General features: G+C 35.9%; 2 protein-coding genes across 2 annotated transcripts; both read left to right on the top strand.

The window, feature by feature from the left end:
• On the top strand, window positions 755-11,025 carry LOC109716490 (ALBINO3-like protein 1, chloroplastic; the record flags this gene model as incomplete). The annotated part of the gene is given in 12 exon segments (XM_020241971.1): window positions 755-1,081; window positions 2,694-2,804; window positions 3,658-3,732; window positions 4,674-4,734; window positions 5,236-5,309; window positions 5,397-5,501; window positions 6,407-6,514; window positions 8,021-8,124; window positions 8,706-8,927; window positions 9,010-9,157; window positions 9,257-9,373; window positions 10,476-11,025. Coding segments are annotated over 12 exon segments (1,545 nt in total), but the record flags the coding sequence as incomplete, so codon positions are not given.
• LOC109718091 (1-phosphatidylinositol 4,5-bisphosphate phosphodiesterase beta egl-8-like) lies at window positions 13,147-13,713 on the top strand. Its single transcript, XM_020244112.1, has one exon. It carries the CDS (start codon window positions 13,216-13,218, stop codon window positions 13,564-13,566), a length of 351 nt encoding a protein of 116 aa, XP_020099701.1. The 5' UTR covers window positions 13,147-13,215; the 3' UTR covers window positions 13,567-13,713.

Below are 15,884 nucleotides of genomic sequence, written 5' to 3'. Positions count from 1 at the left end.
GTGGTTTCACTCGTTTTCATTTTAGTACCACGTGGTTTAAAATGTATCAAGTTAGTACCCTGTGGTTTCACACTTTCTCACTTTATTATCCTGTGGTTTAAAGTGTATCAAGTTAGTACTCTGTGGTTTTATTTTTGTATCAAGTTAGTACCATGTGGTTTTATTTTTTGTATCAAGTTAGTACCATGTGGTTTTTAAACCACAGGGTTCTAAAGCGAGAAAGTACGAAACCACATGATACTAAAGTGAGAAAATGGGAAACCACAGGGTATTAAATTGACACAATTTAAACCACAGGGTACTAAAGTGAAAAAGTGCAAAACCACAGGGTACTAATTTGATACACTTTAAACCACGGGATACTAAAGTGAGAAAGAGTGAAACTATAAGGGGTATTTGAAGTTTTCCCTAAGATTTATTAAATTTAAATTTTTAAAAGTATACAAATAGCATTTCTTCTTTTCCAGCTAACTTAATCACATTTCGCACGTGGGCGTGGGGGTGTGCGCGTGCGCAATGTCTTCCCACTCTGGCACGTTCTCCTACTAATCGGTGCTAATCTACGACACCACATCATCGGAGCGACGTTTATTAGCCGAAGCCGAAACCCACCCCCATCCCCACTTTTCTCCGCCGCCGCCGCCGCCGCAGCCGCCGCAGCAGCAGCACGCAGAAGCGCGCGCGCGCGCGGGAGTCGGCTTCTCCGCGAAGCCGTTTCCGAACCGCCGCTCTCTAAATGGCGGCTTCTGCTTCTCTTCTCCTCTCCCTCCGGCCGCCTCCTCTCTCCCGCCAATCCCATCTGCCCTCGGCCGGCCAACTCCTCCTCCTCCGGCGCCGCCGCCGGCCCCGGCCCGGCCGCCGCTTCTCCTCCTCCCCCGCCCCGCGCTTCGCCGCGCAGCACCACGTCCCCGACTTCCAGTCCGCCGACGGCCTCGCCCGCGACCTCCTCGCCCGGGCAGAAAGCCTCATCTACACCCTCGCCGATGCCGCCGTCTCGTCCCCCGACGCCGCCGCCGAGGGTTCGAAGCAGAGCGGCGATTGGCTGTCTGGCATCACCACCTACTTGGAGACCGTCCTCAAGGCCAGTCTGCCCTTTTCTTTCTCTCTCTCTAAAAAAGGAAACTAGGAAGAAAATAACAAAGAAAAAAAGTTATTTTTTTTCCACTTTTGGATTGAGAAAGAAAGGAAATAGGAGAGAAAAGAATGATTCTTTTTTGCTTCTCTCTTCTTTTCACCACTATATTATTATTAATATATATTTTTTATAATTTTTCTCTTCTATTATTTAGTGGTGTACAATTGGTACCAATTTCTCTGTAAAGTGTGTGTTGATTACTAGCAACGCAGGCTTTTGCGAGACTGCTTGAATTGGTGATCTCTTATGGTGATTTTCATCTGCATAACTAAATCATTCTAGGTGTGGAAGTCCATATTATTTTTAAGCTGGGTTTTCAATTTGTGGAGTGCTAGTGTTCTAAAACGTATGGCTGGGCTTTCAATTTGTCGTTGTCGTCGTAGAGCACTAGCCATTGCGTTTTAAGAAGTGGGTTGAAAAATAAAATCTCGCTGTTAATGTGAATGTAACCTCTTTTGCGTGTTATTAGTTCTAAATAAAACCATTTTCCCCTTGAATAGCCAGATATAATTGTGTCAGGGAAATCAGGTCGTGATTACAGGTTGACGCAGAGTTTTGGTTTAGCGGTGAATTCCTTTTGGAGTGCCATGTACGGAGGTCGAGATTGTTAACCTAGATGAAGATCATTAGCTCAGAAATTATCATCTTTTTGGTGGTGTATGTGTTGGTCGGAAGGCCGGCATCCTGCCTGTTTGGCGGGGGTATGGTTGGGCCAAGTTACAATCAACAACCACACCCGCGGGCGTTGAATCTATACGCTTTAATAAGTGAATCAATTATTGCTTTCTAATAGCGCGAGCTTTTGGAATTATGGTTTGCGCCGACGATCCAACAAGTGATATCAGAGCATGTCATAGATTCAATTCTTGCATGCTGCAATATATGGAGATGCTTGGGGGAAGGATGGGGGATTGCCTACATGGCCGAGGTCAGATTGGGCTAAGTTACAAGTGAGACTTGTTGGCACTGTGGCTGTATACTTTAAGACCCTGTTTGGATGCATGAATACATTATTCGGTATATCTCCTTGATTTACTTGAGAAGTTTGTATATTTGGTCGATGAGAAATATTATCAAAGTCTAGAATTGGATATATATTCGGCTTTCAAGCCATTTTCTTTTGAGAGATAAATCACCTCGTAGATGAGATATGCTATCATACGAAATCATTCTTTATTGTATTTTTAGATATTTTAAACTTCAAACTATTTCATTTTATAAACTTCTACTGTTATATATTTATTTTTACATGCCAAACTAGTACTGAATTTTTTCCTAATTATTTTAACTTTTGGACAGCTCTGGCCTTTCCTGCTTTCTTGATTTTTTTTTTTTTTTTTTTCCTTGAATGGTAGGCTTGTGAACATGCTTGCTTGTAATTTACTCTACTGATGTGGATCGAGATTAAGTTGATCATCTATGTTGGTCTAACATTGTTTTGTGGGCAATGATATATTATTGTGGAAGATTGAATATGGAGCGCTTAATCAACCATTTTCATTTGAAAGTTGTCCGATTACTGTCAGCTGATGTATTTCGTCTTGTCTGTCCACCACAGGTTCTAAAAGATGGGCTCTCAGCTCTACATGTGCCGTATGCATATGGATTCGCCATCATTCTCCTCACAGTTCTTGTCAAGGCAGCAACTTTTCCTTTAACAAAGAAACAGGTAATAAATACATTTTCTGTTTTATGTTCTTTAAGGTAAACTATGTTTCAGTTGCTTCTGATCTGTGTTGCCATCCACATTAAGCCGGCCAAAAGAAAAGGCTGCAAATTATCTAAGTTCATGTTGACAATTATTTCATTTTCTGGGTTGTCTCACTGGAAAATACTTGAATATCTTCTGCCTTCTGCATTATTGTTTATTTGTTACCTCTGTAAATTTCGGCACTTTCACATTTTGATGAAATCTTTCTTGTTTGCCGATTGATACTCATGTACAATGCCCTATTCCTGCATAATTTCAATTTTTGCAATCTTTAGGGTTTAGGGTTTATCTTTTTGTTTATCTGGATTTGGATGTGAATATACTTTTTACTATACTCTCAGGGTATGGGATTATGTATGGATAGTGTCCAATATGAATTTGGCAGGGGAAAATATAATTTCAGCAACCGACTTGAAACTCATGAGGCAACATTGTTTATTGCTATTGTTTCTTTAATCTCAATGGTTACTTGAGGTCAAAATCCACTTTTCTGTTTTTAGTGTTTAAGGCGGAGTTTCACATATTTTCCGTATTTTAAATGTTATTTCAAAAGTCTTTATGTTAATGGTTTTGGCACACGAGCAATGTTTGCCTCAAATATGTTAATGACCGAACAACAACTTGAAATGAAAATGTGGAAAGCAAATACAATGCCAAATACACCTAACTTAATAGAATTTTGTCTGAATATGTGAAATGGTTTAGCTGGTATTCTTGAGATCTTATATTTTCAGTAATATTGTAACACTTGCTTGATATAAATTATACAGTTCCAATTACTTGTTCTAATATGGAAGTGCTTTTTCTACAGGTCGAATCAGCATTGGCAATGAGATCACTTCAGCCTCAAGTGAAGGCAATCCAGCAACGCTATGCTGGTGATCAGGTAGTCAAACTCTGGAGGACCAAGAACATTTACTCTTCAGAATGAATGCTACTGGACTAGTTAAATATTATTAGCTAGGCTGCAACCAGAAACCTTATTGCATTAGTATATGAACACTATCAAAATTTTTATTTTGAGCTTGTAGGACAAGTGACATTTGATGCTTAATGTTCTCAAAACATTGTCTCATAAATGTAAATACAAGTGCAAGTGCAGTATTAGGATTCATTTAGCTGACGCTTAATAGTACGAGAGGTTTGATCTTCACAAGTGGTGGTGGTGGCTATTATGGTTGCAAATGTACTTGAGAGTGACAAAGTTTAAGCCGTTAGTGAAGTGGAATGGGTAATTTTTCATCATCTGTGGCGTACTTTGTTTACTTTCAGTATCCTTGGAAGTTCCGGTAGTTCTGAACTTTGCAAGGCCAAGCAATGAAGAACGAAATTCAAGACTTAGCTGCTATAGGAGATCTTCGGTAGCTTTAGTGCAAATACTTTATAATGTAGAATTGGAAATGGTAACGATGTAAAAATCAAGGGATGAATGTATGGGTTTTTATATGTCAAAGCGGCAAAGAGGAAAGCATGATATTTCCATGAGGATTTTCTACATTTTAGCTTACTAGATTTTATTATTATTATTTTTTTTGTTACTATGGTGAAATGCTTGGGCCTCTTGATGTTCTGTGTGAACTTTGCCGATTTCTGTAGTTCAACAAATACAATAATCTTTCTTTGTTTCATAAAGTTACAAATCAGAAAAATATGGTCAACTGTGAGCATCCTGTTAACTTACTAATTTTTTTTGAACCGTTGCCATTATTTAATAATCTATATATGCAGCTGAAAAACATAACTACTTTTATAGCTAAATTGAATAAGTACTTAATATGTTTTCTGTAGTCTTTCTGAGAGAAATATTCTTAATGTTTAATTTTGCAGGAAAGAATACAACTTGAAACTGCTCGCTTATATAAATTGGCTGGTGTTAACCCTCTAGCAGGTATTTCTAAGTATTTTGATTTTTGTTTTAAAAAAAACTTGTTACTTTGGAACTCTTTGGTGGTTGTTCTGAATTCATTAGGTGCTTGTGGCAGTAATGTCTTGATCTGTCATTGAAACATCGAGGCATGTGCTAGCACCAGAGAAAATTTGACTTTAAATTGGTTTTGAAGTTCTAAATATAATCTTTGAAGAACAAGAGAAATTTAGTTTTTGCTGTAATTTATAATACGATATTTCGTCCAAACTGTAGATATAGTGGGTGGCAATTATTCAGGTGACAGTTAAGAGGTGATTCTTTAAGCACTAATCTCCGAATTGATAATGGATTTCTTTGTTGAGGAAGGCATGAATATCCTACTTTAGATGTATCTTCTTTGTAATTAAGCTTTCTGTCATTAGAGAGATGCTATGTAAATCTACTGAGTCACTTATTCACTTACATCACTTGTTCACTTTTTCTTCTTTCATGTTCTGTCTGCATAAACTTTCCCTGTATCAGGATGCTTGCCTACTCTAGCTACAATACCAGTTTGGATTGGACTGTACAGAGCACTCTCGAATGTTGCTGATGAGGTCAAATATAGTAGTTTGAATTACAGTTTTGAGTTGATTTCTTTTCATATATGCATACACATGACTGTTGTTTCTTGTCAAATAAAGGGACTCCTTACTGAAGGGTTTTTTTGGATACCTTCTTTGGCTGGTCCTACTACAATTGCAGCCCGACAAAATGGAAGTGGGATCTCTTGGCTTTTTCCTTTCAAAGTAAGTACAAATAGGATATGTTTTTGTCATATTCTGAATGATTATTATGATAACGATGTTATGTATCAATTAATGCAATTATGTACATAAACTAAATATTCTAAACCATGAGGGGACGACATTTGGAGGGTGTTCCACATGTAATGGTTTTGTCATAAACTTGTAATTATGATTTAAGTGTTTATCATCGGTATTATGTTGTGAGAAGATTGACATGGAATATAGGCTATGTAGCCAACCCTATTTAAAGTGGCTTTTAGTTTATAGTTCTGTACCTTCAACAGTGACGGGGCAACTTATGTTGATTTTTAGCTTTAAGAAACATAAGCTTTAAGTACGCTATTAGCTTGGGTTCGTGAGTATCATTTGTCGTTGAATAAGCACTCAATTTTAAAGAAAGCAATGCAGGAAGAAACTTTCAGGCCTCTAAACCTTTTGTGATATTTATCCGATGTATAAAAAATAATTGAAGTCAAATTTCTTTGTGAGTAGTCTCCTGAATTTCTCCTTTTTTTTCTTTTTTTTTTTTTCCTATTTGACTTCAGATCCTATCTAAATCTAATTTGTATATCCATATTTGCATAAATCTGACTCCATCAGTCTTAAACAAAAAAGTTAACAAAATTTAGCGTCTGGTTAGTATCCGTATGTGAATTGTATCTGCATGTAAAAAAGATGTAAATATGTTATTTTTCCTAGTATCTGAGAATATTTGATTTGAACCATTTTCACCCATAGTGGAACCTGTCAAAAGAAGGTTCTTTGAAACCTATGACATCACTTAGCAGAAGGTGTGCTTTATGCTATTGCCTAATCGATTGGAAAATGGCCATATATGCATCTTACAGTTATAAATTGTTATGTTTATAGATGGTTTAATTTCTCTATGCTTGATATTTTCACAGGATGGTCATCCACCTCTTGGATGGTCAGACACATTCGCATATCTTGTTCTACCCATTCTTCTGGTTATCTCACAGTACATATCAGCTCAAATCATGCAGCCATCACAGGTTATTATCTGTACATACGTTTAACATTTTTTATTTGCTCTATGGCCCTATGATTGTACTCCTAAAGTCGACCAGTTTATTAATTCTTTCGAAGTGGCTACAGGATTAACATCATGATTTTAGTTTGTTGGTCCAGACCTTATTCCTCCAACTCAGTGCGAGAAACACTACATGTGTTTATCTTTCTGCACAAATTTTCTGCTTTTGTACTTATTTTACATACCAAATATAATTAAATTCCTGTGCTTTCATCAGTACTATCAATTGAGATTCTCAGTTGCTGATTAAGTACCTTCTTTTCTTAAATTCAACCATCTTCTGTTGTTGTTTTGTTCTTCTTTTCGATATTCATTTAAGCAGTGTGTTGCTCTTTTTTTCTTCTTCTGTCCTCTGTTCGTTTTACTACATTGCAAGTTGGCCAGTTCTCTTTGCTCAAGCATGAAAAGTTGTTTTCAGATGTTTATCAATTATCTATTTTCTATGAAAACTTAATTCTTTTATTACTGCAAATGAAATTTCATATTTGTGGGCTTCTAAATCTGAAGCTTGAAGCATGAAATTGCCAATTTATTTTTAGACTCCCATAAATGCTCCAACTGGTTGATGGAGTGGTAAGAAACTATTAGCACTTCGTATGGTTTAGGCTCCGTTTGAGATTGCAGGAAGATTGCGTTACGTGCGGTAAAAAAGTATAATGGGAAAATACATTGTTTGTTTTCATACGTACTACTATCACGTTTTGTACATCGTAATGAGTCGACATTATATATCCTACAGTCCCACCGGAAAACGGAGCAGCATATCCTTATACGCATTCGCACCATCTCAGTTTGAGTAATAGCGTTAGATGGGCCTCAATGCCAAACAGGCCCTTAGTTCCATTCGGTTGTTGAAAGAAAACCAAACTGAGTTGGATTAATTAGTTCAAGAAAATTCTGAACTAAATCCAAAGTGGTAAAAACAAGAAAAATCAAACCTAGACCTAATCGAGCCATTTGGTGTGCACTGCTGGCATCCCAACAGTCCTGAATTAAATCCCTCTAGAGCACAAATCTTCCTATAAACCAACATATTGTGTAGTACACATACATTGTTTTGCAAAAATCTGTAATACTGGTTTAGTTTTGTTTCCTTGCCTTGGTTTTGTGTAGTTGCCCAAAACATTTCAGAAGAACACTGATTTTTCTTCTCTAAATTGAAACCGAATCGCTTTGAAGTGCCAAAATTATTGTATCATTTGGGTTTTTCTGCTCACTGGTTTCTTTGTACAGCCCCTAACGGTGATCTAGACTTAATCTTCCAAATGGGGTATGGAATAAAAGCTCCTACCTAACTTTCAAAATTAGCCAGTTCTTGGCTGGTTCCAACCGTGTTTACTATAACAACTTTATGATTTTCTATTTAAATCACATACAATGGATATACTTGCATTAAGTATTAATGCTTATATCTTTAATGTTTTTATGTTAGTTCTGTCTCTGAGTGTTTTATGTATTTATCTTGCAGGGTAATGATCCAAGCCAGAAAAATGCTCAAGCTATAACCAAGTTCCTTCCCTTACTGATTGGTTACTTCGCTCTTTCTGTTCCATCTGGACTGAGTCTATATTGGTGAGCAGGTGTTACCCCCTTTTGTGACTAATTTAATGAAACAGAAAAATAATTTTGGATGGTGAATTTGCTTCAGAAGATAAAAGAGTTATTATCTTGCAAGATTCTTTGGCTTTAAGGTTCTGGTACTCTGATATAAAAATATCGCAATTTTTCCAAGTAGTCGTACATGTTTGTAGCAAATAGGAGCCTTATAGGCCTATTGGATGGAGTTAATGTTATGGTTTGACATTATTCAGCATCCCAATAGTGCGATTGGCAGCAAGTGTTATAATGGGAGGTTACTTGGCTCTTTAGTTTTTTATCTACCAAGTTAAATTCTCTTTCGGATTTTCTCCTTTGCTACCGTGACCTTTACATTGATGAGTACTGTTTACATTAATGAAACAAGATATCTTTCTTCTCTTGTTTCTCATCTCAAATAACTAGTTGATGTATTTTATTCGGAGGTTGACTAATTTAATTCTAGAGTGTCGGTGAATTCATTCAAATCCCTTAAAAATTGATAGTAACAAATGTGTCAGAAACCTCTTCGTTTTCCATGAAAAAGTAGTTTATAAATTGCTGATAACTCTATGCAGGTTGACAAATAACATATTGAGCACAGCACAACAAGTATGGCTTCAAAAGCTTGGGGGTGCAAACAATCCTGTCAAAGAATACATTGAAAGAGTATCTAGCGATGAAACATCCAACATTGAGAAGTCCAGATTAAACATCCCAAAGGCAATCCCCAAACCTGAACCAGAAAAACCAATCTCTAGTCAACGTACAACTTCTGATGGATCCAGGCGTGGTGAAAGGTGATCTGAGTCAAATTTTTTGGAAATGGTCATCTCCATATGTTTAGGTGACGTTTTGTTTAATTTCAATATTATGATGCAGATTTAAACAAATAAAAGAGCAAGAGGCGAGGAGAAGAAAACAAAGGGAAGAAGAGAAGAAGAGAGCAGAGCAGGTGGTAGAAGATTCTCGAGCTGTTGTTGAACAACAACATTCGAATGTCATAACAACACAGAACAAAGATACACAGGTAAAGGCTAGTTTGTTCCAAGGTATGCGTAAATTTTTATTACTCCTAGTTATTTTCTCAATAATATGGCTACTTTATTCAATGGCAAACTTAAACCAGGATCAGGATCAAGATCAAGTAAGTTCACAGATGTCAACAAGTAACAATGGTGGACTTTCCCATAGTGCTGATTCCATGACAGCAAATAGCAAGAATCAGAATGGAAATGCGTACAAGGTTTGCTCTCATTAACCTGGAACTTTTCTCTCGGTTGCAGATTTTCATCAAACAGACGTGTAATGTGAATTTGGAAAATAAAAGTTTAAATAAAACAAAAGGAATATAAATAGTTGAATAAAAATAAAAAAAGGGTCCTGGTCTAGTGCATTTTGCACATCAGTGCCCGTTGGTACTATTTGTATCACTTAGGTGCCCTTCTCGTTATTTGTAAGGAATTTCATGGACCCCACCAGCCCCTCATCCTTCAAAGAAACACCACTTGCTTGGATTGGGTAGCGATCACTTGATGAGATCTCGTCAAATCTAGCATGGATCTGAACAATGATCCATCAAACTAGCAGAGATCCTCTCATCTGACCTAGTTGCGGTCAATAAATGGCGCTGTTCTGAATTTTATACTCATCTGTCAGTCTGGTAGAGTTCCATTCTGATCCGGCAACCTTTCGAGCAATGTTGGGTGTGCTGGATCGCCTCCTCCAATCTGGAATAACTTTTTCCCTCCTGAGAGTGATCTTCTAACTGGGAGGTTTTATTTGCTGCTTGTGCTGCAATACTGCATACATCCTAAATTCTTATGAGCTCGGCAGGGGTTCTATAGTCTATACGGAACAATGACCTAAGCATATCCAAGTGACACAAACGACTTGAGACATTAACTGAGCTACATTTACATCTGAGTTTCTTGAGTGGATAGTGGTGTTATGTTTACAACTCTATAATAAACTAGCCAAAATTGAGACAGTGATTCTGTAATAACATTGAATTTTAATTTAATTCCGAGGTTGAATAAGTTGTTGCATGTTTATGCATCTCAATATGCAACACTGCCTAATGATTGTTGTTTAATGAAGACAGGCCGAGTTGGGAAATCATCCAAAATGGGATTTGTCTTCTGAAATGGTGAAATCTAACTGTGCATTTTCCTAACGTATAATATTCACGCCTTGATGCAAATTTGTAAATACTTTTGTTCTTTCAGTTGTAACTTTTGTTGCTACCAACTATGTATTGTCATAATATGATATGCCGTTATTATTGATGCTATTGATCTTATCTGTCACCAGATCTGATAATCTTAACTCATATGCTTGCAATTCAGGAAGAGAGTGAGGTGAATGCCTCAACAGACAAACAGGCTTCGTGCAATGCTCGTGATTTGAGAGACTCAGAAACCGAAAGAAATGAAGCTTAGGGATTCAGCAGCTAAAATTATTTGTAGTCACTGGTCACACAAATAATTCCACGCTTCGCGTCTCAAAATGCGATTTGGGAATTGGGAGAGCTGGTGCTATCTTTCACAATGTCTGCAAAGTTGAGCTGTCCCGGTGCACCAAGAAGCTGATTAAATTGCTTTAATTTATAATTCTGGACCCCTTAGCTGTAAAATATGTAGCTGAAACACTAGTATAGAATAAATTTTCCTTCCCATGCAATAGGGTGTCACAGAATACTTATCAGAATATCCTTAATACGTACTTCATCTGATAGACAAGCTTTATATTAGGTAAATCTAGCATAATATTTTTGCATTTTGGTTTTCGCAGCCTTATGACTGAGAGTATGATTTACCTAACTGTTTTGTTCCAATAATGTCTTTGTGGGATGTTACTATTTGGGCCATTTAGTTTGGTTAGAATTTGTCGTCGTAATCATAGATACCTACAGTTGAACTTGCATCAGTTACCACTACATTATATTTGATTGTATGTCATTCAATGGGTTGTAACTACAAAATTTTTGTTCCGTAAAATGTAGTTGGAAACTGCACTTGTAAATTTTGTCAGTTTATAAAGAAACTTTCTGCATGCGTTTAAGGTTGAAAAGCTGGTGTTATTAATATTAGTAAACATTGATGAACTTAATTGTATGGTTTGAAACCAAGAAGCATCTGTATCTTAACAAAATTAAATACAAGTGATCCCTCGTGAGTAAACATTTTGTCCTAAGTTCCCTTTGCAATTGCTCTTGTAGGGGTAACATGCATTCAAATTTTCCTTATTTGTGAACCTAATTTTTTTTTTCCCCCTTCTTTTTTGCAACTCTTTTTATCTTCTTTTTGTTTTTAGTAGGTCCAGCCATTACCTTCAAGCAAACTCACTCAGATATAGAGGAAAGAAACTGGCTCATTGCTGCTTTATAGTACTCATAAAATCTGCTTCATCAAAATGTGGGGATCAACTAAACACGATAATTATTTACCGTATACATTCAATAGCATATGAATATTGTAGATTAATCACACGTAAAATATTTTGTTGAACCTCTGCTGTTCAGCATGGCGTCGACGTGGACAGTACGAAGTCCATTTTTAAAATGCAAAATTGATGGAGAGTCAGTTATGAAATGAAAAATTATTTTTAGAAGCCCTAATGTGTTATATATATATATATATATATATATAGAGTTGAGCTAGAATACTATCGATAGCAAACGGGCTCCGTTGCCATCCATTTGTTTTCGATGATGGAGCCTCCAAATCGACGATCGGCACCNAAAAGGGGGGGAGAAAAAAAAAACCTGGAATGGGTGTCCTCTGGATCTGAAAAGAGACATGAGAAGAAGAGATTGGGAGGAAGAGCATGAGCAGGAACCAAGCAAAGAGGGGAGGAGAAATGGGCAATGCCATGGCTTCACCAAAAGATCAACTCCACTGCTCCTCAGTTCCACCAAAATTTAACCCCAAAAATGGCTCCTTTTTGGGTCTTTTAGAGTCTTTTTTCCCCTTTCCTTTTTTGGGGGAGTTGTCGGAGAAGCTTTGGCTTTTTCTAAGGTGCAAGAAGAAGAAGGAGAAAAGGAAAAAGGAGGAGCATTTACTCCATTAGCATATGTTCCAAAGCAGTGTGGGGTTGGGTACAAGGAAAGGGGGATAAAAGGGTAGGGGAAATGTGGGGGAGAGAGTACTAATTTACTATTATATCATTACTTTTTGTGATGAGAACTTTGTCTTTGATCTTATTCTTTTTATTTTTGGATAATTATTCTCTCTGAATACCTAAAATGCCCTCAAATAAGTATTAGATACTCCAATTTCTACTCTGTTACTAAGGGATAATTGCCCGTATACCCTCAATCCTTCAAAATATTTTATTTACTTCTATTTTTTTTTCTTTCCAATATATTCCTCTTTGTTCCTCCGTTATTTCAAAATACCTTTGTCGTTACCACCTATTAAGATAATTTGGATTAAACATGAGTTAAATATCTACCACTGTTAAAAAAAATTAAAATACTACTTTTGCCCTTAACTTATGGGCAAATAAGAAATGCGCAAATAAGAGTTCCAAACATTATATGATTAATTAGTTAATGTAAAATAAACCTTCACTTCAATCTAGTGACTAGTCCTATTGCCCATCTCCTTCATAATGTGATCATGTGAGACCATTACAAGGAAAGTGAAAGTTACAGGGATTATACTTTTCCTGATCTGATCCTTCATAATCCATTTATGTGGAAACTTCAACAAATTAACAAAGAAAGAATCAATGTCTCTTCATCATACATAAGAAAATATTATGTTATGCCAATCTTCTGGAAAGCTCTGTATCAACTACTAAATTAAATAAAAAAAATATATATTTTTTAAAAATATAAGTTAATAAAAAATAGTATTTTTTATATTTTTATATATTATATATTTTTTTTATGTCTAGATTTGAGATTTTTTTGATAAGCTCACGGCGTAGGCTTGAATTAAATAGAAACAAATTAATTTTGCTAAGTGTCTATTGTTATTCAAATTCAAAATTTGCTACTCTAATATCATATTAATATAAATAAAATATATAATATATACATATCTCGCCTCTCTCCGCCGCCGAAACCTCTCCGACTTCGCCATGGCGAGAGCCCGACTCCTCATCGTCGCCGCCCTTCTCCTCCTCGCAGTCGTGGCTGCCGCCGCCTCCTCCGACTCCTCCGACTCCTCCTCCCCTGCCACCGCAGGCCAGGATGCTGTCGCGCAGTCGCCCCTCGGGGACTACGGCGACGGTGCCCCGGCCGATGTGGACGACATCAGCGACGACGACTCCGACGCTGCCCCGGTCGGAGCCCCCCTCCCGACCCACGCCACTGAGCCCGAGCCTGACGCCACCGGCAACGGCACCGATCACGCAGCAAGCGGCGGCGTCGCCCGTCCGGCGGCTTCTGCTGCCGCGGCCGTTGTTGCCTTGGCATGGTTTGTCATCTGAGCTAGTTAAATGTCGGGAATGAGGTTTCTTTGACTAACTATTTTTTTTTATTTTTTATTTTATAAAATGTTGTTGAAGGATTTTGAACTTATATGGAGCTTGTGAATGAGTTATTAAGATGGGGAGTTCACCGACATTAATTATTAATTCTTCCTAGCTCTCGTATGCAATGCTATGTACTCACTCATACGTCGTATAATTTTTTTTACCAGCGTACTGATTAATTGGACGGTTAACTTAATCCATGAAAAGCAAACTATAACGTAATAACTAGTGAAGTAGACCGCGCTTCGTGCGCAACGGATAGACACTGTAGGAGTAATTAATAATAAAAAAATATCAAACATTCTCTTGTATATTTCACTCTTGCTACACCAGGCCACTAAAGGTTCTTGACTGTTGGTAGCGGGGATAGATCCGATGATGCCTTTTCTAGGGACGGTGATAGTGACGGCGACGACGATCCCTCCAAGAGGGAGGAAAGGAGGCGACTGTGTATAGAAAAAGATGAGAGATAAAAAATTGACGAATTAATTAGAGATAAAGAAATAAAGATTGTAGAAAACAATAGACTGTATGGATGCATTAATTGAAAGTTTGGCGGAGAAAAGGAAAAGAGTTATGATAGATAATTAGAGATAGAAAAGAGTTTTGATAGATAATTAGAGATAGAAATATTAGAATTGTATATGAGAGTGAGATCATTTAAATGCACTAATTGAAAGTTTGATGGGGGACCGTTTAGATGCATATTAAAAATTTGGTGAAGGGAAAGAGAAGGGTGACGTATTGATGAGAGTGAAGAAGAATTTGCCAACGTGGCAAAAATTATTAAAAATTTATATAGGTTAATAAATGTATTACTAGAAATACATACTTTGTTAACAATAAATATTACCGATAAAGACATCCATGCATTGCGGCAAATAGATTTTGCGAAAACAAATAAATAAATGACGCAGAAGAAAGAAACAACAGAAAATAAATAAAAGTTAAAAAAAAAGAAGAAGAATAAAAGTAGAAGAAACTAAAGAAAAAGCAGCTGATATGCTACAGTAAAATTATAAGAAGGATAAAAAAAAAAGAGAAAAATTATAAAAAATAATAAATTATATTTACAGCAATAATAAAAGTTGAGAATAAAAATATCGCATATTTCATAATTCGAGCCAAAAATTATAATAAATTAAAGTTTGAAGGTTAAAATGTCACTTGTCTCATAGTTTGCGCCATAAATTATAACGTATTAAAGTTCGATAATTAAAATATTACGCGTCTTATAGTTTGAGGATCAAAAGCATAATTTATTTTTTATATTTTATTTTTATTTCGGAGGACAATAGAGTTAAGCATTGTGCAATTACTAATTTCATTTAAGGAACAAATATGTTAAACTATCTAATAAATTTTAGAATGCCTAATTATTTAAATCAAAAGTCGACCTACTATATTTTGGATATCCCAGAAAATTATGAATGTGAAGTTGAACGCTCATTAGACTATAAATATGGCATTAAAGCTTGATATTAAAATAAATGTAAAAATGAATACAACTTTTCAGAACTATGAATCATTTTGAATTAGTTATCCAATCTTTCAAAATTTTATTTTTACTATTCTGCTTTTCAATATATTAGATTTGAGTTAGTCAATGATACACTGAATTCAAAATTTAAATGCATCTTTTATCTTTATAGTTTTGGTTAGTATAGTTCATGCAATTCTTGCAACTAAATTTATTAAAATAAATAATTAACTTAAATCTGATTAATCATTCTTATTTTTATTGTACAATCTATATTTAAGTAATCAATATTATTTTGTTTAATTAACTAAAATTAATCATAAAAAATTAAAAATTATAAAAAATCAGTTAAAACAATAATTTTGAGTTGTCTATTTCAAAGTGTTTAATAATTGAGGGGGTCTTTACATTTTTTTTACTAAAATTTTTTAGGATGAAAATGTACAGAGACTTCCTAAACTTTTAATTTTTCGACTAAAAATAATTTTATCAAAATTTTATAAATTTATTAAATTCATTAATAGGTTCATCAGATTTAATAATTTTAATTATCTTTGATCATTTTAATTTAACTAAATATGTGACGTCCCAACTTTTCACGGAGTCACCCATCCTAGAACTACTACCGTCCTAGGACGCTTAACTCTCTTAACCTCTTGGGTTTAGCCACCGTCAAAATATTTAAATCGAGTTAAGAGTTTTAACTTTATTATATCTGTATGTAGGACTACCTAAGGTCTCATATTATCCTCTTTTAAGTATATGCTGACATTCTCGTTAGGCTCAGACTCAC

This window comes from Ananas comosus, linkage group 1, assembly GCF_001540865.1.
Source record: "Ananas comosus cultivar F153 linkage group 1, ASM154086v1, whole genome shotgun sequence".
NCBI lineage: Eukaryota > Viridiplantae > Streptophyta > Magnoliopsida > Poales > Bromeliaceae > Ananas > Ananas comosus.
The sequence above is the reverse complement of the archived record's forward strand: the minus strand, read 5'-3'. Positions and strand labels throughout refer to the sequence as shown.

What these genes read in the sequence shown, in the direction of transcription:
- LOC109718091 (XM_020244112.1), top strand. Translation starts at nt 13,216, where the DNA reads ATGGCGAGAGCCCGACTCCTCATCGTCGCCGCCCTTCTCCTCCTCGCA.